Source organism: Polypterus senegalus, chromosome 15 (assembly GCF_016835505.1).
Source record: "Polypterus senegalus isolate Bchr_013 chromosome 15, ASM1683550v1, whole genome shotgun sequence".
Taxonomy (NCBI): domain Eukaryota; kingdom Metazoa; phylum Chordata; class Cladistia; order Polypteriformes; family Polypteridae; genus Polypterus; species Polypterus senegalus.
In genome coordinates this window covers 66,519,188-66,546,276 of record NC_053168.1, presented here as the reverse complement: position 1 = coordinate 66,546,276, position 27,089 = coordinate 66,519,188, and the positions used below count along the sequence as shown (strand labels likewise).

Sequence of the window (27,089 nt, the reverse complement as noted above, 5' to 3'; positions counted from 1 at the left end):
AATTTAGTACCAAAATATCAGTTCTTGTGACATCCATGTGCAGCACTCAATAAATCAGGCTTTTATGGTACAGTTGCTAGATGGAAGCCACTCTTGAGTAAAAAGGCATATGACAGCCTGCTTGGAGTTTGAAAGCAGCATTTAAAGGACTCAGTCTATGAGGGGAAAAACTTCTGTCTGATGAGACACAGATTTAACTTTTTATTTAAATTTTGGACAGAGCTCCAAGTACCATGCCTGATAAAGACCAGGCAATGTCTAACACCACCCCTACAATGAAGCATGCTGGTGGCAGCACCATGCAATGGGGGAGCTTCCCAGCAGCAGAGTCGGGGAAACTGGTTAGAAATGGGGGGAGAGTGAAAGTAGCCAAATACAGTGATGTCTTAAAGAAAACCCACTCCAGAGTATATGCAATTTCAGACTGGGATGACAATAACCTGAAGCATACACCCAAAAGAACGCTGGAGCAGCTTCAGGGAAAGTTTCTGAACGTCCCTGAGTGGCCCAGCCAACCCCCAGACTTAAACCCCATGGAACATTTGTGGAAAGACCTGAAGATGGCAGATTACAGATGCTGAGGAGACCTACCAGGAAAAATAGGATAAACTGACCAAATCCAGGTGTGCAAAGCTTGTAGAGACTTACCCAACATGAGTCAAAGCTGTAACTGCTGCCAAACAGGCTTCTACAAACAACTGAATTAAGAGTCTGAATACTTGCATGAATGAGATATTTCAGTTTTTGAATTTAACTAAATTTACAATCCTTTCTGAAAACTAGGGCTGCACCTAATGACTATTTTTAAATGATTAGTTTAGTGATTATGTTTTTCATTTGTTGACGATTCTAATAAATTAACTTGTAGCATCTACAGAGACATCTGTTATTTTAACTGTAAGGCTGATGGCATTATGATGGGCTGATGGGATGGGTATATAGATGGATGAAGTAAACGGAACATGTAACAAGCCATCCTGTGGTTCTGCATCCTTGTAATAGAATATAGCGGCAGAACATATAACAAACTTGTCAGTGAACAATAATTTTGGATTAAAGTAGATCCCCGCGAAGACGCGGTTCAGGGTTTGCAGTCTCAGTCATTTGTGGATTTTTCTTTAGAACCTAACTAATAATTGTTAGCGGAAACCACAAATATCCTCCACAATTTTTTATGGCTTTTTTTCGTGGCAATACTGCACTGTAGAGAGAACAGGAAGCAACCGTAGAGGAAAACGCGGCTTGGGATGGTGAAAGTAGCCAATCCGAGAGCTTGTACTCTACTAGAATTTGAAACTGTAGCTCCCAGCAGTCCCTGCAGTGGCTCTGATTGGTCTTCTGCCGAGGGTGCAGGGGCTGTTGGAGTCAAAGTATGTCAGAGCGGCTTTTAAAAAGGGAGCCGGTGGCCAAAAGAAAAAAAAAAGTTTTTGTAATTTGTGCTTCAAGTTCCTGTCTCTCTGTATGCCTTCTGTTGGGTTACCTGTATTTATTCATTTTGTCCTGGATCGTTTCGTGTTTGGGATCTGGATTGTCTGCCGTCTGCCTGTGTACATGAGGACTGTAAGTGGATTCATTGCCATCCTGCGAACAAAGGAGCGCTACTGAACCCGTCCACCTGGCCTCACCATTTCAGGACCTACCGGATGAACTATCTTTTCACAATCCCATTCAACGTGCAGATCTCTGATCTATTTTCATCATTACATTTCATCCGTTGCCATTTTTCATGGACTTTACTGTGTGTGTTTTGCTGGTGCTTTGTTGTATTTAATGTATAATCACCGTAAGGGGAACAGGGATGGTATTGTGGTTTTCATTACATTCTTTATTTGCTGTTTGATTACCGGTTTGCTTTGCTTTTGTCTCTGTTTGTCAGTGCAGGTCGGGTCAAGGCTGGGTGCATCCCTGGAATCTCCACCATAAAAATAAATAAATAAATCACTGTCTTCTCGATGGTGTGAATCTTAGCGGCACCGGAATGCTACAGCGTTATTTATTTCTTCTTGCTGCTGGCTGACTGCTGCCCTGTGACACATCTCCAGCTGAGTGTTCTGGTGTTTTCTGTTTTGTTCTTCTTAATCCTTAAACCGCTGCAACCGGCTATAGTCGTTTCCCAGTGCCATTTGCCAGCACGTAGGAGCCGAGTATATTCGGAGACGTACATTCCTTGAACGCCGCAACCGGCTATTGCCGGTTTCCAGTACAATATACTAGCACGCCAGAGCTGAACAGTCAGTGCCTTACATTCATTGAGCAGCCAGCTCACAACCACTGCAGGCCTCTGCAGCCTCACTGTTTCTGGGATTGAGCCGCTGCACTAGACTAGTCTGCAAGTATCAACGTTTACCTCTGTGTACTTTTGTGCAACCAGTTCAAGCGCAGTTGGCTCTGTGATTTACTTAATTTCATCAATGGCGTCATACTTATTGTTCTAGTAGTTTTTTAAATAGTTTTTACAGTTCATTAGCAGTGTGCAAAATGATCAGTGTTGCAGTAATTGTAATGGTCTTTGCATGAAAAAAGTGTTCCATTAAAATTTCACTTTTTCTTTGTGAATTGTGACGTTTACTTACAAAGTGCAGCAAAAAAAGTATTTGGCGTCAAGGGGTGCATTAACCCCAAGTATGTGGCAGCACCTTCTAAGGCTTCTAGCAATGAAAACGCGCTTGCATGAATTACAGTACATATAGCAGTATCATCGGTATTTTACATTCTAGCACTGCGGGTGACATATCAGTACAGTACTGTACAGTATACAGGTTTACCTTTACATTCTTTTTTTTAGGTAATGTATTAAGCTAAGTTTGAAATGAAGTTAAAGTGTTTTGGGGGCATATTTAGGGTTTAAACTATAAAAATAGGCATTTTTTTTAACCACATCCATAATTCACGGGTGGTCTAGGAATGTAAACCCCATGAATTTTGGGGGTGTACTATACTCTGTTAAAAATCTAACAAGTACCAGAAAGCAAACATGAAAAACTTTTCATTAGAATATCAACATCATATCGTGTAATAAAGTGCAAAAAGGAATGCAAACTCAAAATATTTCCAAATCAAAATAATTTCAGTTCACTAATAAATATTTGATAACAAAAGTAGTGCCGTTTGAATCAGATACCACAGATCAGATTTGCTTAGCTGTACAACATAAGGGCAAAAAAAAAAAAAAAAAGATCAAGTAACAGTGGAGTTTGTTCGAGTCAGATTTCAATAACATACAGACATATAATCTATTTAGCTGTACAACATTAGTGCAAAGATCAGTTTAAGTAACACTTGAACACAACTTTTCAATTCAAGTAACCCTTCAGATTATAAAACAAAAAATGGACAGTAAAGTAACATCATAAACCTCACGATAATCACTAGCTAACAATATGCCATCCTGCTTATTATACGCAATTTCTGTCACACTGTACATTATTTTTAGATCCTTTTTTAAAAAAAAAAAAAAAACTAAATTATAAGCTTCCTCCAAAAAAACAAAATAAAAAAAGAAGACTTGTTACTCAGCTACTGCTACATTGTTGCCGGGATGACAGGTCCTTTATGAAGTTTAGCACTCAGGAAAAAATGACTATGGAATGCAGCAATTTACCAATCAGAACTAACAAAAGTAATAAAGTAATTAAAACGCACGTCTCTCTCTCGGCAGCCTCTTCATAGAAAACTCCAGCATTCTTCTCTAGAAGCTCTTACATAGCTGTTGTGCTGCTATGATACGCCATTTCACATTTACACAGTGCACAGAAAAAAGTATCATTTGGCTTTAGCTTAAAATACTCCCATACTTTAGAAGTCTCCGATCTTTTAAACCAAGTACCAGCAGATGAACTATTGACTGCAATGATCATATCCTGAAAGATGGTAAAAATGGAATGTATCGATGTATGCCAAACCAATAGATATAACAGCACTACTGAAAACACATTTTCACCTTATCATTACAGTTGTTGAGTGTAGAGTAATGAGTAAAAATAGCAAATTTATCAATTTCAAATCAAGTCTACAACATTACAAGTGTTGAGAAAGTGAAGGGGTCTGAATGTTTTCTGAATTCACACATTACTAAAGAGAGGGATTCTTACAGTATTTACATCATACATGTGTACACAGTATATATACATGGGCAAGCATCCAGGCCAGGATGGAGCAGGGTTCTTTAGGTGGTAGGGAGGCCAGCCCTATGCCATCACAAGAAATAGGGCAAAGATGCTAATGCCAGAGTGGATACATTGGTGTAGTGGCTGGGTTGGACCCTGGGACAATACTCAGCCAGGAGAACAGCATAATGGAAGGACGGGGGGAGACAACCTGGCAGGAATATGGGCTCCCCCAATATAATAGGAGACACCTTCTTTGGCCTGTTGTACCTGAGCAGATACCCACAAGGCACAATGAATGCTGTAGTTCTCTAGAACAGCCCTGTCTGGTTCAGCCCTAACACTGGAAGTACTGCTGGGTCCTAAATAAAAGAAACTGCTCAACCTCATCCAGGCGAGTCAGAGTCTGGTGGAAGTGGACAGAGCATGGAAAGATTTCACCACTTACACCAGAACACCAGCAAGACCAAGGAACTGGTGGTGGATTTTAGGAGGCCCAGGCCACTCATGGACCCTGTGATCATCAGAGGAGACTGTGTGCAGAGGGTACAGACCTATAAATACCTGGGAGTGCAACTGGATGATAAATTGGAATGGACTGCCAATACTGATGCTCTGTGCAAGAGAGGACAGAGCCGACTATACTTCTTTAGAAGGCTGGCGTCTTTCAACATCTGCAATAAGATGCTGCAGATGTTCTATCAGACGGTTGTGGCGAGCGCCCTTTTCTACGCGGTGTTGTGCTGGGGAGGCAGCATTAAGAAGAGGGACGCCTCACGCCTGAACAAACTGGTGAGGAAGGCAGGCTCTATTGTAGGAATGAAGCTGGACAGTTTAACATCTGTGGCAGAGCGACGGGCACTGAGCAGGCTCCTGTCAATCATGAAGAATCCTCTGCATCCACTGAACAGTATCATCTCCAGGCAGAGGAGCAGCTTCAGTGACAGACTGCTGTCACACTAACATTATACAAAGTTATTATCTGTTTTTACCTGCATTTTTATTACTCTTTAATGTTGTTTTTTGTATCAGTATGTTGCTGCTGGATTATGTGAATTTCCCCTTGGGATTAATAAAGTATATATCTATCTATCTATCTATTTCTGTTTATTGCACTTTGGTAAACTTTGTGGAAGTTAGTATGGAAACAAACCAACTTTATTTTAACAGGACTTCTGTCTCTGAAGTTGTGTCCGGGGGCAATCTTTGATGTCCTATGCTTTCCACTCACTCCCACACACACACACACTCACACACTATAAAGGAATGAATGTTTTCCCTTCATTGTTCATGTAAATAGAAATAAAGCATCAGAATTTATATAATCATTATGTGGCAGTGATAAATAAAAGGACTAATTTGCTGGAATAATACCTTTATAAAATGGACTTTTCTGTGCCTGGAGTCTTATTTTGACCACATCCAATGGAGTAACTACAAAAGAAAAGATTACAGTATTACCGCTAAAATAAAAATATATACCTTATAACCTGAACACTAATAAATGTAGGTAATTCATATAAGTGAATATTTTGTATGGCTAGAAATAAGTTACTACTCATAATTTTGGCAATTCAAAACATAAATTACTTCAGATATACTTTATTAACCTCCAACTGGAATTTCAAATGTGTACCACAGCAAAAAAATAAAATACAAAGATAGTGAATAAAGCATAAGACAATATCTTGAAACAAATAATACAATAAGTATCAAAATAACTGTCGTAGATGGAGTTTGTACTACCTTGCTAGTGTCATAAAATATAAAAAAAAAAACGTATAGCTAAACGACATTTACTTGAGTGATAAAGGATTCTTAAATAGCATGAGAATATACATTGAATGCCAGATCAGAACCATATTCCTTTGGAATATGTAACTTTAAATTACATCCATTAAATTCTAATTTAACGGTGCAAAACAAAAACAATCTGCCAGCAACTCGGCTAAATCACATGAAATTAAACAATATACTTCTACTGTTGAATTGCTTACCTAAAAGTGAGGTGAGCAAAGCCCCAGAGCAAGAAGCTAACATCCGCTGGATGGGCGTGATGCCCTTTGACTCAGCTGAGGTGTTGGCTAAGCAACATAAAAAAGAAAAAAAGATACACAATTGTAGGTTATAGACAATAAACACCGATTCCTGAGATCTTAATTCAAAACAACTGAGAGAGACGGAACTGAGCAAGCCGTGCACATTAAGGACAGAATAAACTGCAGGAGTATGAGCAATTGTGGATGAGTGTGCTCTGCACTTTGACATCCCGTCCAGAGTTTGGTTTCCATCCTATGCACAGTCTTACTGGGACAGGCTTTGTCTTTAGCAACAAGCAGGAAACAGAATGAGAAAGTTCACAACGTATTTGTTGGTAGTGTACAAACACCTTCCCTGAACCATACGGATTACAGAAAATTACAAATTGTACCTAATTACTTATATGTGTGAGAAATACAACAGACTACATTAAAATTTAATTTCGCGCAAATGGTTAAAAATGATGTAGAAAAACAAAATGTGGACTACGCCACCACGGTGATACATTTAATCGTGCATGTGTGCTGAAACAAAGGTGACATTAAAACTTACCCATTGCTTTAGTTCGTCTTTACTGACAAATTACCAGGAACAATTTGAGTAGACAGATGTAAGTAATTGTGCATTTTGTATCGTGTTCCATTTCTGTCACTGCTACTCACGATCTCATGGTATTTCTCTTTGAGCTGCAGACAGAGGTACTGACCCTCTGTGCCACAGATCTCGTTGCCTCCACTGTTTCCGTCTGCAACTCTAAAGGCAAGCCTTCGTTATTCGCCTCCGCACATTCGTCACTTCTTCTTCACGTATGTTAACTATTAAACTTCGGCCCTAATAACTTCCTTCCTGTGATCAATGATTGGAATTGACTTTTTCAGTTATTATTTATATATTATAGTTAGTTGAGCAGAATAAAGTAAGTGTATTACAAAAATGTAGTACAATATTGTTGTTTTTAATGCCATTAATTGTAATACTTCAAAAAGCTTTTATTAATATTTTCTGCCTTAATAATTAAAATGGTATTTTACTAATATATTTTTCCTTAGGCATTTTGGTTTTACTTCGCACATGTCTCGAAAAGCACAAAGCGAATACTTTCCTTCATTTCCACAGTGGCTCACGGGATACGTTCACTCGTACGGGGCGGGAAAGAAGAAATAGAAAAGGGATTTATCGTGGAATTAATTCTAGAACACCAGGTAAAATACTTCTTAGTTTCATAATTTTTATAAATTGGTAATTTAATAGTTGGTGTTAAATGCAGGTGATAGGTACAATTTGTTGGAGAAAAAAATGTGTTCGCTGTGAAATTTAAAATCATATCCACCCCCTCCTTCCGCCTGTTGTGTGTGTACCTCGATTAACTTGAATTTGTTCTAAGTGTAAAGAGCAATAATACGTATCACATCGTAGTTACGTCTGCTCAAACACACTTTAGAAAAAGTTCCGAGTTTGTGTTCGATTTGACTTCTCATTGCAGTCCCAGGCGACCTGTAATTTAAATGGCTGGTATGAACTGGTTAGTCCCCATTTTTCAAGTCAATGTATACATGAAGAGTATCTCTTTTGATACATGTCTGTTTGAAAGTCTGTAGTTGTTAAAATCGAGCATTGACAGGTGTAACTTTGGTTGATCTTTACATAAGTAAGGCATGGCGATGAAAACGTGAAAAGATACAAGGAGACACTAGACCATAACATTATCGATTGCCAGTTCTGCTGTTTTCCTGGATCAACACGAATCAATTTGCCATTAAGTGTCTTGTTTTTGAATTAAGGCTAATAGTTTATGAAACGGCCGCTACATTGAAGTACACATAATGTACGTAGAAATATTTATAAAACATGACACTTGCTTTATGGAGTGTAGATGAAGGAGTTAAAGATTGAAATTTGAATTTGCCAGTTGTATCTCCAGCACTGATTTACTGTAACTCTAAGCAAGTCCCTCAGTAATTCATGCCAATGAAACTTAAAATTACCTAAGCAAGACCGTATCATTTTTATAACACTTTGGAAAGAAAATGTCAAAGCAAATATTGCCTGGGTATAAAATACCAGTACTGCAGTGTGTGTACCAGTGTGTCCCGAAATTGTAAACAACATTTTCTGTGAAATGAAGCAATTTTTTTTTCAAAGTGAATGAAAAACTGAAATCAAGTTAAAATATGCAGTTTCCCTTACTGATGTGTATAATTTGTTTCAGATTCAGAAACAAAAACGTGTTTTACTATTGCCCTTTCTTTTTTAACATTTTTAAGGTTCACTCCCATAACCAGCCTCATTTTATTACAAATGATGTGATTTGTTGCTCAAAATGAAACCTGGTGGAGTTCACTCTGAAGCCAAAAACCAGTCAAAAGGTATGTTTATCAGTTATTTAAGCAAGAAGGACACATTGTAGAATGAAAAACTATTTTGCAATGGTATTGCCAATCCTTGTTTTCATATTTTCAGACCTTTTTCTTTCAAAAAAAGTCGTTAAAAATTCTAAGAAAATCTGAGATGACAGTCTTAAGTTTAGAAAAAACAATTTTTTTTTGTATAATTTCAGGTTTGGAAATTACCTCGTGAAATTTGTCACAAAAAGTAGAGCTTGCTATAATTAAACTTTTGATTTTGTAGTGTTTTTATTAGTTTCTTTGATGGTTGCTGAACAGGTTTTGTGTTCAAGCTTAAGCTTGGTGAGATGATAGATAATCCTGACTTGTTGGCTGTAGCAGGGTGGGCATCTTTGAGGTACACGGCATCCATTTGTTATTCATTGCTGTGCTATGCAAGCAAATAAAAACATCAACCTACCTAAAATAAAGTCTAGTAAAATCACACTAATATAAGAAAAAGGCTTCACTTATGTGCGATTTTGCATTTTATCTGTAAACTTATTGCTATGCTCTGAGTATGTACTCAAGTGAACGTGCTATGTGAAAATAAATTGAATTTAAAAAAGTTATTTCTGAGCAAGTGTGTAACAATATATGCTAACTTACTGTACAATGACAACTGATCTGCTGTTGCAGTGTGTCACCTCACTTACAATCCATTGTTACTAAACAGCTGTCCTAGGTCATTTGTTTCACAAATTAAAATAGTTAATAAGTCTTAAAGCAGTTGAAAAATACATGGAAGTACGTTAATTTTTAAAATTCTGACTACAATAATCATTAAATGATTTTTAAGGAATTATTGTTCAACTTTGTTCATGGAGCTAAATCTTTATGGTGAAATAGTTAAAAACAAACAAAAATACAAAAACTTCTTCAAAAACATAAGATTGTGAATGCTTTCCCATATGATCTTAAACATTTTCAGATATTAATGTTTGCATTAAAAATGTGTAACAGGGCAATTTTCATTCCATAACTTTGAAGTTGGTAGATTGGCTTCTTAACAAATAAGAAATTTTGAGAATTTAAGGATGATTTCTTTAAAAACTGTGCTGCCCTTTTTGACGAGTCAGATCTTTACCCTTCACATAGATATGGTCACATGTGAACTTGCAAGTGGTCAGTGTGTTGTGGATTTTATTAAAACAATGCAGCTCTCCTGTATTCTCGTTTACCCATTGTTAGGATTTGGTGATCTGTTAACTTTAAAAGACCAGAGTATTGTAAAAGAGCTCGAGTTTTTTGTTTCAGCAGACTCGAATAATGTAGTGTATTGTCTTAAACCATATGTAAAGAGCAGACTGTTTTTCTCATGACCCAGACATATTAAGTTAATTCTTCATTCAGTGACAGAGGTGTGTCAGTTTAAAAAGATGCTTTTTCTAAGAGCCGTGCAATCTCTGCATATTTTAATAACTTTTTTTGTGGACTGCTTCTCTGGATTCAGCAAAATACCCCTGGAGTTTTATTGATTTAATTTAGTTTCATGTTGTTATTTGCTAAATGCCACATATCAGATATTTTTCACCTTGTTCTACAGTATATTTCTTTGCAGTAGATAAACCTAATTAACTCCTTTAGAAAAGACATGTTTCATTGAGTTGGCTTTCACATAGGGCCTCAGTTTCATTTTTGACAGTAAGGATTCTCCATGCAACTAAATATATGGAGTATTTTATTGTCGAGTTTATAACAAATTATTTTTTTATCATCGACTAGCTTTATTTATATTACAGTGTGCACATATCAAATGTATTTTCTCACATTCCTGTTTGGTAACCAAAATTTAATATTGCTTAATATCATAACTAACAAAATCAGAATCTAAACATTGCTAGATTATTCCCATGTTTATTAGTAAATTCAGCCGATTACTCTGGTTAATAATCTCATTTACAGAAACTTTTTAGAGCTGATCTGTAACAACACAGTTTCAACTCCAATTTGTCACAGATCTATTTTTTGACGTTTTGAGATATTTGCCATTATGAGGTTTATGTTTCCATCACTACATCCAGGAAAACAGTGTGAAAAAATATTCTTAAAAATTGTAATGTTATTTTAAAAGTATTATAAATTCCTATCAACTACTGTGAACATCTTTTATTATGACATTTTTGTAAAAATCAGAGCATTTTATAAAGTGTGATTTTATGTACTTCGTCTTTGATGACACCTGAGACACATGCCTATGAGCTCCCTAGCTGCATGTCATTCTTATTTTCATTTTCTTTAGATGAGATCTTGTGTATTTCTCTTAAACTTAGCTTAAATAATAATCATTGCTAAAGACAATGTTAAGAAAACCTTACAAATGTACAATCAAATGCTGATATCTGTTCATTTATTTACCCAAATAACACAGAGAGCTGCCGTGTGTAATTTTAAAGATAATTTGTTTAATGATGATATGTGTGTAATAAAGTGATATTATAAAGTATATGTTTGGTATTTTGCAAGTCAGTTATTTTTTCACAAACCTACATTGATTTGAAACAAGAAATGGTGATGTTAAGATAAACATTATTTTAATAAATAAAAAAAATGTACCACCTGCTCCTGCAGTTTAAAATATTCTCTACAGCACAAACTTATAAGCAAAAACCTTAAGACTTTCCAAATGCATCCATTTTTGAAGTGGCAGATGTTCAGAAAATTTGCCTTCTGCATTTCTGAGGTATTGTATATTTCTGTTAACAAAAGGAAATAATGCAGTGTACTAACCACACATTAGCTATTAGGTGGCGAAGGGGCGAGAAAGATATTTAACCTATAAGGGATTTTGGATAACTACCAGGCCATGGTGGGCAATTTAGCCAGGACATCGGGGAAGCACCTAGCTATTTTCGAAAGATGCTAGGGGATCTTTTATGACTACACAGAAAAGACCTTGGTTTTACATCTCATCTGAAAGACACTGCAAATTCTTACAGCACACTGTTCATATCACTGCACCGGGGCATTGGTATCCACACACCACAGGGTAAGTGTCTCCGATGGCCTCACCAACACCTCGTCCAGCAGCAACCCAAACTTTTCTTAGATGGTTTCCCATCCAAGTACATGTCAGGCCCAAACATGTTTAGCTTCAGGTGGATTACCTGTTCTGGTGCTGGTAGTATGGGACTGGGCTTAGGGAGTGGTTCAGATCAGTATCGGTACCAATCCAATCCAGTATATTGAATCAGTGCATTATTTCAGTTCCACTGTGAAATGTTTTCAAACAATTTGAAATTTTCTGTTGCTTTTTTCTCGGACCTTCATCTATACTTTCATTCCATTCCACCATAATAACTCATTAAGGTGAATATTAATCAAGGACTTTTTTATATTGAGTTTTTTGATTAAGTCATTTATATGTAGCAGCCCTTTCTGTTAGTATTACAGGTTTGGATTGTATAGAAAGGTGTAAGATGTGATTATTTATAGTGGTCCTCTATGTATCTTCATTAAGAATGTAAAAAGAACCAATATTTAAACACTAATTCAGTACCAAATTACTAACTAGGGTACCAACTGTTTTACAGTATTGGTAGTGACTGCAAATAAATTGCTCTGGAACGCACAGTAATACATGATAAAAACAGTTAAAACTATGTATAAAAATAGCTCACTGTGGTGGTGATACAGCACGTGTCTGGAAATAATTTTGTGTTGGCACAAGAGAATTTCAGAGTGCAAGTACAGGAATTGTGTTATTTAAAAAATATGCACACTGGCTCACATTATTGCCACTTTTATCCCATTATGAAATTAGTTCAAAAACAGATTTGTGCATGCTTTGAGAGCAAAATAACATTACCGAACAAATGATGTGTAATAATTTAATTTGTATTTGTCAGTAAGATAACAAGATTAACCACTTTTAAATAGTGCCCCACACAGCCCTGACAAATTAATAGAGTCTTCGCATTCATTCCCTGATTGTAATGAGCACTTCTACAAATGCTTCATCAGTCCAATCATCTGTCCATCTTTTAACCAGTGTATACAGTTCAAAGTCACACTTGGGTGCACCGCACAAATTCACATTTAGGCATTTTGGGCTTTGAAATGTGGGAGGACTGCCTGAAAACAACAGGTGTAGAAAGTAAACATCAATGGAACATTAAGAAGAATTGGCAATTTGGCTTGTCTATACCAATGATGTCATGAGTTTCTCCATTTGTTAATACCAAAATAAAATTTATTTAGTGCTTCAAAGGACAAGGCATGTCTCCCTAGTGATACAATATGTCCTGTATTGACAGAGACATATAATCACCAAAAACAGAATAATCTACACAGCATACTTCATTGCTAAATAAGTATCTGCAAATACTGAGTATGTGTCATTAATTTCTTTTTTGAAGGCAAATTAATGTTCAATAATATAGCTCATGTATAGTATAGCCTATAAGTGAAAGCATGCGTCATGTATTTAAATGGTATGTTAAAGAACGTAATGCTCTTGAACACTTGAGTACAGATAGCTACAGCCTAAGTAATTTTCAAATTCTGGAATTGTACACAGGTATAAACAATAATAAAGTCTGATCACTGGTGCAAGAAACCTTGAAAACAGCAAAACAAATGTGGTTTAACAGGAGTTCTGAAATAAATTCAAAACGGATACATTTTTAATTACACATAGGAAGCTTAAACTTAGGACAGATGTGTTTTTTTGTTTTGTTTTAAATGGACAGACAGATTTGGAAAATGAAACCCCAGTAGTTTGGCACATTTAACCAGCTAATGATGCAAATATAAATCATACCACAGCAAATGTTACAAACCTAACCGATTAGTTCACTGACAAGCCAGACTTTAAAAGCATGTTGTTACAAAAGTGGCTTTAGAGAGTTAGTTTAAATGGAAATGTTTTGAATTATGTTGGAATTCACTAATTCGGCAGTACATAATGTTGGAATTTATATATGTAGTATGGATGTTAGGTAGTAGTTTTCAGTTGGTGAACAGAAAATTTAAAGTAAATTTAAAATGTGCACATGCAAAGATAAATCAGCTAGTTCATAACATATCATTTTTTATACACCCTATACTGTAAACCACACCCCCAAAATTATAACCTCCTCATCTGTTGCTACACTGTGGGGATCCCAATCCCTGGCACACACTAAAGTTAAAACTTTGCTTTGTATTTTGATGTTTATGATTGCCAATACTTGTTTACTGAAATGATAGTTGGGTAATTACTTGATGAGTACCCCAGTATTTTAAAGCTGTTGTTGCTGTTACTATTTATATATTTTATATTGCATTACAGAACAGGGCACAATATTATTTACCTCAATAATTGGATGTACTTTAATTGCAAAACATTGAATGGGATTTCTGTTTTGTTGTGGTATCGAAAGCTATGGAGCATCATAACATTTGACTGGTATTAAGTACAAAGGTTCTGGTATCATGACGTCCCCGTCTTCATTAATGAAAATTTTTTTAGCACTTTTTCTGCTCAATGTATATAAATTGATATAGAAAGATCATTTTATGCACTATTCTTGTTTTACACACAAACCATATATAATTCATCAGGTACTTCAGTTTAAGTGTGGCTATTGGCTTTTCTGTCAAAAACAGTACCTAAGAGTGGTCCTTAACTTGTATGTTGCTGGAAAGCTATTTTTAAAATAGCTTCTACTTCTGAAAGTGACAGTGAATTAGTGTAGTTGAAAAATCATGTTGATACTGCTATAGCATTTAGTAAGATGGCCCTCCCTCTTCTTTTCTACAATCTGAGCCACAGTTTGTGCAAGTCTGCGTATGTTGATACAATAACAGAGACAAGTGTGTTTAAAATTTGTAACAGTTTTAGTGAAATTCAAGGGCTTTCCAACCCTTCAAGAAGACTATTTTTACAGCAGGCAATTGAGAGTTTCTCCCCAACCTATAGTGGTATTAGTGCTAGCTGTCAGTGAGTGAACCTAAGTATACTATTGAAATAAACTTAAAGACAAATTCAGAATAGAAAAGATTGTTCAACATTTTTATCATACTGTTATTTTGATGGCAAAAACTATCCGAAAAAAAATTACACCTTGGGGATACTGAAGTGAAATGGAAAAACTGACAACAGTAACCATCTCCCCAGACTAGTCAGAGTGTTGTGTTAACAGCACGCAGATAAAATGTGGTCACATTAGGAAAACATTTAAGAATCACTGGACTAAATAAATAGTATAATTGGGTATGAGCCACTCCTCTAATATATGTTGGATTGCTTCTACCTAAATAGTTTAGTATGTTTTATCAAAGTATTTTTTTTTAATGTACAACAAATTGTAAATGTTTTAACATGTTTAATTTTTTTTTTTATTTACAGGTGCTAGAATTTTGGAAAATAAAAATAAAGGGATAGTTAGTAAAGCAAATGATTCAAAAAACAAATCTTCTCAGCCAATTTTAAAGCCTCTTTCTGGAAAAGTGTTTTACTTAGATCTTCCATTTGGTAAATCAACTGAAATATTGGAGAAAGACATTCTAAATCTAGGTGGGGTAAGTAAGTTTTTATATAGTAATGATTCTTTTCCTTGAATAATTGATTCTTATTTTGTTGAGGTATTTTTACTGAATGTGTCTTTTTGTTTTTGTTCTAGAATATCGAACGATTCTTTAGCAAGGACATCCGTTATCTTGTTACAAACAAAAAAGAGGCAAAATTTGTACAGTGCCTTGGAATAAACTCTCCAGCAAGGAGTCCTGATTCTTTCAATGCCACAGGAAATAGTTCTCCTTGTCCCAGTAGTCAAAAAAACAACCTTAAAGAAGGCTCACACACTGCGGCTGATGTGGTGATTTTTTTTTTTCTTTCTTTCTTAATATGTGAACACAGACTGCATTATGATTTATTGTTTTGTTAATTTTGTAACAGTTACATTATTAATTCTACTTTTGCTATCCCTTATAGGCCCAGACAAGTAGAGGAAAGTCTTTGGTCAAAAAAGTTATTAAAGAGCAGGTAAATACCGCTGTCAAAACTATATTTAAACCATTAGTAGAGAACAAGTTATTTATTGGCTAATATATTTTCTTGCATAATAAAAAAATACATACAGTACATAACCTCAATGAAATGTAATCATTGCATATTGAAATAACTATAGTTTATATGCAGCTTACTGTATATTCTATATAATTAAATATGCAACATTCTGAGACTTTAACATGAAATCATATTTATCTGTCAAATAAAAGTATTTTAACAGGAGAGTCAACACACAATAATTTTCTAAGTCATTGAAGTACAGTAGTAGTAAAATTACAGTACTTATGTACATTTCAGCATGTCTAGATGTTGCTCCAAAACACACAGTTCAGCAAGGGCTCAGTCAAAAGCATGTATAATTCACTGTAGCATATATAACACAGGATATCAATATACATTGTATGTATTTAAGTATTTGAAATATCAGATAAAATCTCTGTATATGCTTTTTGCAATTCAGCAAATAAGTTTTACTTTTCACTTTGCACCATATATGTACATTTAAAAATGATTTATGTTCTAAATGGTACAGCATTAACATTGAAGGATGATGTAATTAGTACAGTCAAGGCCAGCTGATCAGTTATGAGAGAAACATTCTGTGGTTTTGCACATAATTGTAATAGTTAAAATTTATTTACATGGGTACTTAAAAAAAAAAAAAAATTGTGGAATAACTAAGTTTAGAAAAACTACAATTACACATAATGTAATATAATGTATTAGAAATCAGCGTCCGGATAAGTTGCCACCACTATATTTTGCCCTGGTATTTATGTACATCAATCTATAATTGAAATTAAAAATGTAATAAACCTTACCCAACATTGAAAATATAAAATAATGTTCACTCAGGTAGTGTTCTTATAAGACTCGCATATAAACGTGTTCCACTGAAAATAGTATGCGTGATTGCCTCCATAAAAGGTGAGTATTGGACTTAAAATGTAATCTGTGTTGTGTGATATAGTATTGTACGATTGTACTGGATTTCGCGTCTTTTTTGCCAGCACTACGGCCATTTCAAGACATGCATTTGCGGTTTTCACCGCCTGATTATCGGTGGTGCGTGGCAGTGTTGAAGAACCATCAAAACCTTGCAGACAGTGCAATATCAAAACTATTACGTCACCACTCACCGCATCGTGTATTACGTTCTCACTGAAAGTGTTATTTTTGCATTGTTACTAAACCTAAAATCAACTAATTATCTGAAAATTTTGAAATTACACAACTATTTGCTGGTAATCCAGGCAATCAGAGAAAAGTATACTGCTATTTCTGCTAGAATCAAAAGGAATAGCCCAAAATTTTGAAAATCGTAATGTAATAGATTACCTTAGAGGCATCGCATACAACTTTGAGTTCCAATCAATAATTTTATAAACAGAAATCATTTTTTATAAACATTAAAATTACAAAGATATTAATTTAGTACATAATTGTATTTCACGTATGTTTTTTCACAATGGCATGATACTAATTTTTGTAAAATCGTTTGGATTCATTTAATCAAAATAAAAATATATATATGTTTACAGAGTGTTTCATTTAAGTGATTCACTATTGCTAACTTTTATCATTTTGCTTCAAAAATGTTTAAATTAGAAAAGTCAGTTTTGAATGGTGAGAACGATTATTCATTTTATTTTTTCTAGAAACTTCCAACACTCAAAACATCTGGGTGGGGGAGAAATATCATGGAGGCGAAATGTGAAAACCATTAAAAATCATAGTCCATTTTTGCTAAGTGTTACTAATAAGTGAAAGTTACCCAAATGTATACATTCAAAAATAACTATCACAAACAATGTCAGATACCTTAAAAAAAAAAACTTCATTTGAAGTGTCTTGTTATAAACCCATTTTTAGAGTTGAATGTTGTACATAGAAATATTTTAAATAATATCTGTGTATATTATGACATGTGGCATTGATAGTATGATGTTTGGATATAGCATTGATTAAATAATATTTGTTTTTCAATTTCTGAAAACACTATCAATACATTTAGTATAAATTTTAATATGCAAACATTAAGATAAATTATTTATGATGATATCACTCTTTTTATGCTGAAACCTTCCAAGTTTATAATCTCCTTCACCCACTTTGTTTTTTTATGTTTTACATAATCATGTCTTAATTTTCATATTAATTTTTCTTTTCTACATTGCTGGTTAACTTTTTCATTTGTAATCACTCAAATGTATTTATGTAAATTGACTTTGTTAATCTCATTGGGTGATGGCAACTTACAAAAAAAATTATATTTTCAGGAATTCATACCTGCAAACCGAATCCTTTCGAATGCTTTGGCTTGGGGAGTCAAAATTCTTTATGTTGATGGTATCCTTCTCATTGTTTCCAGACATAGTGAGTTACATGGATGGGTGTACTACAAATTTTTGTTTAGTAGGTTATAAACTTTATGCATTTGTTTTATTTTTTTTTTTTAAATTTATAGAGGACATTTTCAAGAAAGTGACTTTCTTTATTTTATGTTTCTTAATCTTTACTCTGGTTTTAAGACTATTCCTTTTTTAAATATGAGCGTTCTTCGAAAAGCTTCCACCATTTGATTATTTTGCAATATATTTTAGAGACATTTCAAAATCACTGTGTTAAAGTATTTAGTCTATCTGCTTCAATCAGACTCTTATTCAGTGTTCTATAAGTTTCAAAAAGTTTTTTAGTTGATTATGAAGCTTATGCACAGCCTTTTCCACTTTTTTATCATAAGCAGAATGACAGTCTCCTTTATTTATAAAGCACTTTCCTCTAATGTTAATTTTCTCTCATTGAGAACAATAGTTTGTTTTTTTTCTACTTTTCACCACTGTTTGATGCTAGCAACTGTCCCAAGCACTCTGCATTCACCTTGTCTAACCATTTGTTAACATTTCTATTCTATGTACACAGTAAGATGTGAATTTCAGCTCCTTTAATACTTTCGGTGTACAAAAAAAAAAAGCCAACTGCATAGCACTCCACAGTGTTTTGGTCAAAATTGATACACAGCTACACATGTTCACAACTTTGTTGAATTTTGCATGATGACAGCAAGGTTAAAAGAATAAAGGATTATAATGTTGAATATTCTCACCATGCTACTTCGCAAAATGTCTTGGAAACCAAAAAGTGGAAAAACGTTTTGAAGAACTTTTGTATATTTAAAATCACAAAAATGTTGTTAACATTTTAAAAAAAATGTTATTGCTGCTTAACTCTGGTACTCAGATATTAAGTCTTACATTGAAAGAAAAAGAAAAGACCTTCCTGGAGACTCCGTAATTACGACTTCTAAAAAGACAGTGAGTTTTTTTCTGATTATATCTATATTTATTTGTGCTGAAAGTGTATACATCTATTTTTAAGTAACCAAGGATAACAGTGGCTTTTGACATTTTATTCAGTCTGCAGTTGACCAAACACACATTTACCTAGGTATGGTATTATCATTGTAATAGTCTAGTTCATGATAAGAAAATCATTAATTTTGCAGTGCAGTAACATTATTATGATTCCAATATCTTTTACTTTTGCAGAGTATGTTTATCAAATACAAAACATCTGTTCAGAAAAATAGTTTGAAATGATGTCATTTAAATATTGACCAGTACCCCTCACCCCTACTTTGCTAAATAAGGGCTGAAAGAAGGTGAATCCTTACATCTTTTTGCATATTTGCATTTCGTCATGTAACAGTGGGTTTAGATTGCATTGTCACTTGCATAGCTGTTAATCAGTATTAAGTGCACTTTACAAATTTATTTCCTTGAGTTGCAAGTGTACTCAAACTGTGTGTAGTTCACATTTGAATACATCTTAAGTTTTGAAATTATGCATTACTGAAAATGTATCGGTTCATTTCCTCTTTCTGAATTTGTGGTTATAAATCTGACAGGACAAATTTTTTGTCAGTGTAATGGTCTGCTTCCTGTTGATTTGTCAAAATCATTATATATCCATCTGATTGCTCTCCTTTGTTATTCCAAGCATAAGCTGATGTTCCATAATTCTGGCACATATTATGTTAATGCGAGAAATCATTGATTACGCACAACAAAAGACTGTCATTATTGCAGGGTCATCTAATGAGAGTGTAATTTCCCGAAACCCTGCTACAATGCTTTTTTTTTTTTTTATTTGAAGAGATTGAATTACACATGTCAACAAAGTGCTAATTTAGATTAATAAGTCAATGATTTGTGAGAAAATCCTGCAAAGCTGAATTCAGAATTCAAACAGCAATATCGTTTGATCACATCATGTAGTGTGATTATATGTTTCTCTTATACAACTCTTTAACTTTACATTTGGCAACTTAACCGAGGGCTCTTATAACCCAGATCATATCAATGAGAGGCATTCAAAAAGACTGATAGCTGAGTTACTCAGTTAGTTCCTTAAGCATGTAGTTCCACAGAATAAGGCTGTTACAGTAAATATTGAACATAGGTAAGATGCAATGTTGAGTTGACTGTACCTCTTAGACAATTACAATTAACATTAGCTACAGCTTTCATTTTCAAGATGATAAATCATTTTTTTCTAAAATCAAATGTTTTCAGGACTTTTTTTTCAAAGTAGAACTATATTATTGCTATAATATTGCTACTTTTTGTCTTCAGATTTACTACAGTACTAGGTATTGAGTACTAGAGATTTTCCGGTATCACTTTAGAATAGGTGTCCCAAATTATGCTGTACTTACCATGTAATTACCTGTATAATTACAGAGAAACTAGGTGTAATTACATGGTATGTATTGTGTAACACAATGTAATTCTGTGGTTAAGCTCTTAATTGTAATTGTACATAGGCACTTATAAAAATTGTGGAATTGCAATTGAGTATTTAATTATAGCATTAATATTTTTATTTAAATTTTACACAGATCTGTTTTTGTTTTTTGTGTAGTGCTAATAACTACATTACTATTCAGCCTAAATGGTATTATTTTTTGTGCTTAAAAGAAGAAATCCCATTTCCATATTATAATGGCTGCAGCTATGCATTTGTATTTATATTGGCTGTTTTAATATATGCTTGATGGTTTATTATTTTGACAGATATTGGACAGAGATATGTTTGTATGGCATGTATTGTCTATCAAGTAAATGTGTCACAAATAAAGACAAAGTGTCATTGGCTTACACTTGTGCAGGAACAAAGTTGACCCTGATGTCTGAAGCTTTAGAGAACCTGTTTTTCAGTACTCTGGTTGCCTCTCATATTCCATAGTCATTACTTAAAATTAATTGGAGATTTAAACTATCAGGGATTGAGTCAGTGTCCGTGTGTACTTGAGTGTGGCTTCTCATCTCAGGGGTTAGTTCATGTCTTGAGAAGTGATGCTTTACAGGTAGTCTTCCACATTTTTGTGTTCCTGTTGTATAAAAGTGGTCTTGATACATAGATGGTCATTCAGGAAGTTAATTGTGGTTGTAAACAGAGCATGTTTTAGAAAACCAGCAGTCACATTGTCTTATTCTGTGGTTTTCTTTTAGACTTGGAGGTAAAACTAATGCAGCTCTGGCTTTTTTAGCCTCAGAGCTCCCTAAGCTCACTGAGATTAGAATCTGCCAGTAACTCTGTTAAATGAAGTGACAAAGAAAGTCAGTCTGAACTATGACTTCACCAGGGGAAAAAATAACAATGTTGCTTCACTTCCTAAACTGTTTCATAACTATGCAAGAAGAGGTATTTTCTCTAACAAAACCTCTCAACTCGGGAAGATGATGCTGAATTCTGCTAACTGTTCATTTAATGTTTCACTAACTCTTTGACTTTTGCACTGTCATTATTTATTTTATTGTCTAACTTGCGTCACTAAATAAAATTAATCCTTTGAAATTGAAACGAAACTTGCAATGTTTTAGGGAATACAGAGCTCCATTTATTAGAAGTGTAGGAATTTGTGAAGTAAGATATTGATGTCTGTGCTTCAAGTTTCATTTTTTCTAATGTATATGATATTTTTCTGTATTTAGACAAGGAAAAATAACACTGAAAAGCCCTTGAATAGCAAATTTAAAGGTAAGGGAAAGATATTTCTCTCAGTGTCTTGCTTTTTCAAGTGAGCAGTTGTTTATTTTTATAATTGTTGACACATTGCCCCTTCTCCGTATGTACAATGTTGTTTCAGCTGGAAGATTGGCAAAACCTTTCCTTAAGGTTGAAGACAGGAGCAGGTATGTCCTTTTTATCTTTATTTTGCATCTTTGATTTTTGAAGCTGCACCATTATTTTTGGAATACATTACTAAGAATGATAAAATTGCATGTTCCTTTCCCTGTGTAACAGACATTACAGACCTCTTTATCAGCTACTGCCAGGTTTTCCAGAGTTAAGTTTTGCTGGCACACCTCCATATAGTCCTTTTGATCTGGAAAAGAAAAAAAAATGCATTGAAAGAAACCATTCACTTCAAAATAGGTATGTATTCAGTTTAATTAACACACTATACTTCTGTTTAACAAATGCTATAAAGTCACCGGCTTTAAAGGAATACTCCACCCCAGAAAATGTTTTTTTTTTATGTTAACACATATAGTTTGTATTGGTGGCTGAAAACATTTCTAATTTTGTTTTTGTGGAAAAAAGGCAAAATAAAGACTTAAATTAAGCAGGACCCAACATTCACCAGCTCTGGACAATGACAAACATTGGGAAAAATGTCCACATGGGGGGGGGGGTTTTCTCAGGTGACACATGCTGCATAATCCACATGTCCATTATCTATTCTTAGGACAGCAAAGTACATGCATTTTTTTGGCTAAGTACTATTAATACTTATGTCTGAACAACTCTGCATTAGACATATGAGGAAAGGTACATTCTCAAAATTTCTGGTATCTCTTCCAGTTCTTAATTTTGCTGCCAAATGTTTGTGCTGTAAATAACTTGCACCAACAGAAATGTTGATCTTTTTTTGAAAAGATCTTCCCATAGAAGCAGCTGTTCTTCTGCAAAGTCCATTCTCTATTGCCAGGGTTTTCTCTCTGCACAGGAACCTCATTTTGTCTGCTTGTACTCACACCCTCATTCTTTGTGTCACTACCCAGAGCGTTTGAGTACAGGAGAGGAAGGGGATGTAAACTGGCTAGAGAATTGAAACACTGATCAAGGACTTTGCGGGTATCTTGTTTACAAAATTCATGCATATTTATTGGTCAGATACTTGATCATCTCTACCTTCACTAGTGAACATGTTTTTATTTCCTCTGTAACCTAAAGGTTTTTAGCAATGCAATAATGTATTCTACCATCTTATGTAAGATCTTCTGTTAAATGAAGCTGCCTGCTGTCATTAAATGCGATACTTAATTAAACTGCATCAGTTATAAAAAAAGTATTTAATTTGTTCATGAAAACGTTATGTAAATGGGTTTATTTAAACTCTCGATGAATTTTTGTTTTTTGTTTTCCAGGAGTAAAGGGCACGTACAAAGTAAAAGTGAGCAGGATATTAAAAAGCACTTTCAAACCAAAATTAAAATAATGGACCTTAAAGGCAAAAAGAAGAGAGGCTACTGTGAATGTTGTACAACAAAATATGAAGACATTAATGCTGTGAGTATGGTTTTTTTTTATATATATAATTTTCTCGTATATTGAACTGCTCTTAAGTATATGCTTAGTAAATTTTGGCATATTAGTAAAAGTTAAAAACTTGGTTCCCTTGTTTAATGGGGAAGAAGAAAGGCAATTGGAAATTAAGATTATTATCAGCACAGCAGGAGGTGTAGTATTATGTCTAAGGCACAATTTTAGCCATAATGTTCCTGCTTCAAATTCTACCTTTAGGTGTCTCAGGCATTCGTCACTTATCTCTTGCTCATTTATTGGTTATGAGGTCTGGCTTTAGTATGATTTTATGCATCTTCAGTAAAATTTTGTCGTCTTGGTTTCCAGGACAGACCATGAGTGCCGGTAGAGTTTAGTGTTTTGAAGCCCCTACAATTGTTTAGAACATATTTCAAAATACTCAATTGTTGTTGCTGTCATTGTGCATATCGTTTGGAAGTGATAACAGAAGTAATAATAATAATACAGTGTAAAAAGGGAATATTTATTAAAAGAGCCAGGACTCCATGAGTGAAGCGTCTTTTTTTGATTTATTTAATCTATTGTTTGTCGTATAGTACATTATGCTTGTCGGCATTAGTTATATATTTTTAGACATCAGACACTGAAAGCCATTGATGAACCCTTCTCTTCATTGCCAATCCGCAGCAGCGAAACACAAAAGAAATAAAAGTTTAACAGATGTCATTGAATTTGATTATATGTTTCTGTAACGTTAATGCAAATGGCCAGAAGATGTTACTAGAGAGGCAAGTGGCAAATGCTTCAAATCTTCAACAGGATTTCCAACACAATTGCTTCAAACGTTTTGCTGCTTCGTGAGGTTTCACTCCACCCATCACTAGGTACGTGTAATAATAAGATCTGGTGTTCACATAGTAGGCTTCACACGATCCATTGGTCTGGACAAGCTTTGTTGCCACAATTGCTTCTTTTTGTTTTAAGTAATTCTCTTCCTCAGTGTGTTCCTTTGATTGTCATCTACAACCAGGAGTCCAGTACAAACAGTGACATGCTGGCTTCTGTAATGTGGGCTTGTCTGTCATACCCAACAGGTTTACCCATGTTTCTGGCCAAAGGAGCAATAAATATTGTGTTGCCTCCTATACTGGAAGAACACTTTCTGCTATTACACATTTCAATAGAATAGTGTTTGGCATTCTTAAAACAAGTTCTCTTCCACTTTAAGTCATTTAATAATGTGTGTGAAGTACTGTAATACTGCCACTGAACGAATTCATTACTCCAAGTTAATTAAATAACTTTCAAAAGCTACTCCCCACTCCAACTGTAGAAATACATATCTTTTCTGGGAGACAGCTGTAACCTCCAATTTCCTGGTGGCAATTCTTACTTTATTCTCTTCACATTCAATTGTAAACCATTCAATTCCATACTAGAGATTATACTCGGGTGTGCCAAAAACAATATTGTCTGCAACATAAGAAATCCAATACACTCATCCTCAAATTGGAGATTCTTTTGGCTTACATTCTCTCTCTGAAACTTTTGGGCAGGAAAAAATGCAGGGCAGAACCTCAGCTGAGTCCTAAAACTACCTAGAAATTAAAAATGGGTACAGTTTTGTTTTAGTACTTCCAGAATCTTCCTCTCTCTGTAAGCCCACATTCTTAGAAAGCCTCCCACAAGATATTTCAGGATTGGCAATTGTAAGAATTTTCAAAATATAGACCTGATTTTCAACTATTCCATAACCTCCCTATGCAAGGACTAAGAGGTAGCCTGTTTTGCCACTACCAGAAGGATTGGGTGGAAAGTATTTGCAAGTGTATTTATTAATCAGTTAATCGCTTTCTATCTGTTTGATGTGCTTTTTTTATTCTCTTAACATGTTCCACATTAGTTTACATTTTGTTGATATTTTATTAGACACATTGCCTTTGCACGGGTTTTGGTTGACTTTACTATTTTTTGCAGCACCTGGAAGGTGAGCGCCACAAGTCTTTTTCAAAGAGCAAGGAGTATGATATAGTAGATGAAGTTGCTTCTAAACTTGTGCATAATTTTTTAGACTACAAGAAGGATACCAAAAGGTGAGATCTAATGCATCCATACTCAACATACATGTACATTCTTTGTACATTTTATTAATATATAAATATAATGCATGAGTATTTTTGCTCTTTCATATGACAATTACTTCATTTTTTTATAATTATTAAAGTGTACAGCGTGTATACTTTATTTACAAACCATTATTTTGCTTCCAGAAATTTCACAAAATGCTAATTTTCTCAATGTATTCTCACATGGGAAAAGTGTAACAACCATGTTTTTTCTCATTAATGCCATGGTTTCTAAATGTTCACAAATGCTGAGAAAAAAAGCACTGACAAGTGGCTTCTTTTGGTATCATCATGACTTCTTCAAGATCTTTAAAAGACAGATGCCAGAATTTTGTCATCATGGTTTTTATTGACTGTATCTTATTTCTTCCCAGGGTAAAATGCAGCTTGGGTGTTTATTTTCATGCCATAACCATGGAGGAAAATGCTGACCGAACAAAAGATATCCACACGGGAAATTTGGAAAAAAAGGAAAGGATTTTTTCCTCTACTCCGCACATCTTCTCAAAGAAAATGGACAGATCTGATGAAAGTAACCCACTTTTGTGCCACACAGATGATAAAGGTGTATCATCTTTGTGGAATAACCATTGCACTGAACCTTTTGTTTTATTTCCAGAAAATATTGCAAACAGCACTGCCACACAAAATGCTATCCAGTCTTCAAAGCAGCCAACAGACCAAGAGCCACAGATATCACATTCTCAACCTAGACATTTGCACACAAGTGAAACCAAACATTGCTTGATTAAAAAGCAACCTGATAACATCCAGAGATGCATAGTGTCGCCTTCAAAACTCTTAAATTGTGAGACATGTTTAACTGAAAGTAAAAAGCAGCTGAGCCCTAAACATGCAAGTTTTCTTGGAAAATCTTCTGAAGTTACTCTCCAGTTGTGCAGATTAGACCTTCCAGTTACTGAAGCTAACCAGCAATGGAACGTAAATAGAATTCCTTGGGATTGTAGTCCAGAGCAAAAACGTAAAAAGGCAGCATTTGCTTCTAACCATTCTAAAACCTTTGTGACTGGTACATCAAGTTCACTAAATACAAGTGCTGTTGAAGCTGAAATGCATAATGATCAATTAGGTGCGTGCGAGACAAATCAAACTGTAAGCAATGTGCTTATACAAAGAGACAAATCAGGTGGCACCAGTTCTCATCTTGCTTGTATAACTTCATCACCTGAAATAAAATTTAAAAGGAAATCTAAAAGTCGGAAAAGAACTAAACTGGAGGATAAAAAAGAAATTAATCCAGTCATCGTTTGTAAGAAAAACTTAGAATGTCAGATGCAACAACATGAAGCCAATTCATGCCATTCTACACAGGATCTATGGCAACTTTTTCAGTCTAGTGAGGATAATGACTGTGAATTTATTGGCTTTACTGATGATTCAACCTGTAATGAGTTACGTATTGATAAGTCACTTAATCAAGAAGAAAGCATTACCCCCAACCTTCATTTACTTTTCAATGATTCATCAACATCCTCATTTTTTGGATTTTAAATTTTGCAAAATCTTTTTCAGCCATTGTACAAAAAGATCTGTTAATATTAGTATTTTAATCGTCCAATGTATAAAGTGTCATGTCTGTTTATTTTACTATACTGTGTGTGTGTATATATATATATATATATATATATATATATATATATATATACACATACATATACATATATATATATATATATATACATACATACATATACATACCATTTGGGTGACATTGGCAAGCAGATTTTCTTTGGCTCTTTAGGAACAGATTGGAAATCATGTTACTTTAACATCTGTTGTTTTGAGTGACTCTTAAATATTAAGTGAAGAAACCACTACTACTTTGCAGACTTGGCTTAAATAGTCGTGTTTGGAGTGTTTTTTT

At 34.5% G+C, this 27,089-nt stretch overlaps 2 protein-coding genes across 4 annotated transcripts in view; one reads left to right on the top strand and one right to left on the bottom strand.

The window, feature by feature from the left end:
* Nucleotides 1–6,937, bottom strand: part of slc25a40 (solute carrier family 25 member 40) — a 53,525-nt gene extending 46,588 nt beyond the window's left edge. The window contains exons 1-3 of the mRNA XM_039736421.1: nucleotides 6,699–6,937; nucleotides 6,104–6,190; nucleotides 5,481–5,540 (exon numbers count right to left, since the gene is read on the bottom strand). Of these exons, the coding sequence (XP_039592355.1) occupies nucleotides 5,481–5,540; nucleotides 6,104–6,190; nucleotides 6,699–6,702 (151 nt within the window). The 5' untranslated portion in view covers nucleotides 6,703–6,937. The remainder of the gene's footprint in view (nucleotides 1–5,480; nucleotides 5,541–6,103; nucleotides 6,191–6,698) is intronic.
* dbf4 (DBF4 zinc finger) overlaps nucleotides 1–26,815 on the top strand; it is an 81,042-nt gene extending 54,227 nt beyond the window's left edge. For 2 of the 3 annotated variants that reach the window (XM_039736420.1, XM_039736418.1), the window contains exons 3-15: nucleotides 7,196–7,348; nucleotides 8,411–8,512; nucleotides 14,862–15,034; nucleotides 15,136–15,330; nucleotides 15,447–15,497; nucleotides 17,804–17,873; nucleotides 18,765–18,838; nucleotides 21,521–21,566; nucleotides 21,676–21,721; nucleotides 21,834–21,965; nucleotides 22,961–23,102; nucleotides 25,056–25,171; nucleotides 25,579–26,815. In XM_039736420.1, coding sequence (XP_039592354.1) covers nucleotides 8,467–8,512; nucleotides 14,862–15,034; nucleotides 15,136–15,330; nucleotides 15,447–15,497; nucleotides 17,804–17,873; nucleotides 18,765–18,838; nucleotides 21,521–21,566; nucleotides 21,676–21,721; nucleotides 21,834–21,965; nucleotides 22,961–23,102; nucleotides 25,056–25,171; nucleotides 25,579–26,716 — 2,229 coding nt within the window. In that variant the 5' untranslated portion in view covers nucleotides 7,196–7,348; nucleotides 8,411–8,466 and the 3' untranslated portion in view covers nucleotides 26,717–26,815. The remainder of the gene's footprint in view (nucleotides 1–7,195; nucleotides 7,349–8,410; nucleotides 8,513–14,861; nucleotides 15,035–15,135; nucleotides 15,331–15,446; nucleotides 15,498–17,803; nucleotides 17,874–18,764; nucleotides 18,839–21,520; nucleotides 21,567–21,675; nucleotides 21,722–21,833; nucleotides 21,966–22,960; nucleotides 23,103–25,055; nucleotides 25,172–25,578) is intronic. The other variant, XM_039736419.1, reaches the window with a different exon arrangement.
* Nucleotides 26,816–27,089: the final 274 nt, after the last annotated feature.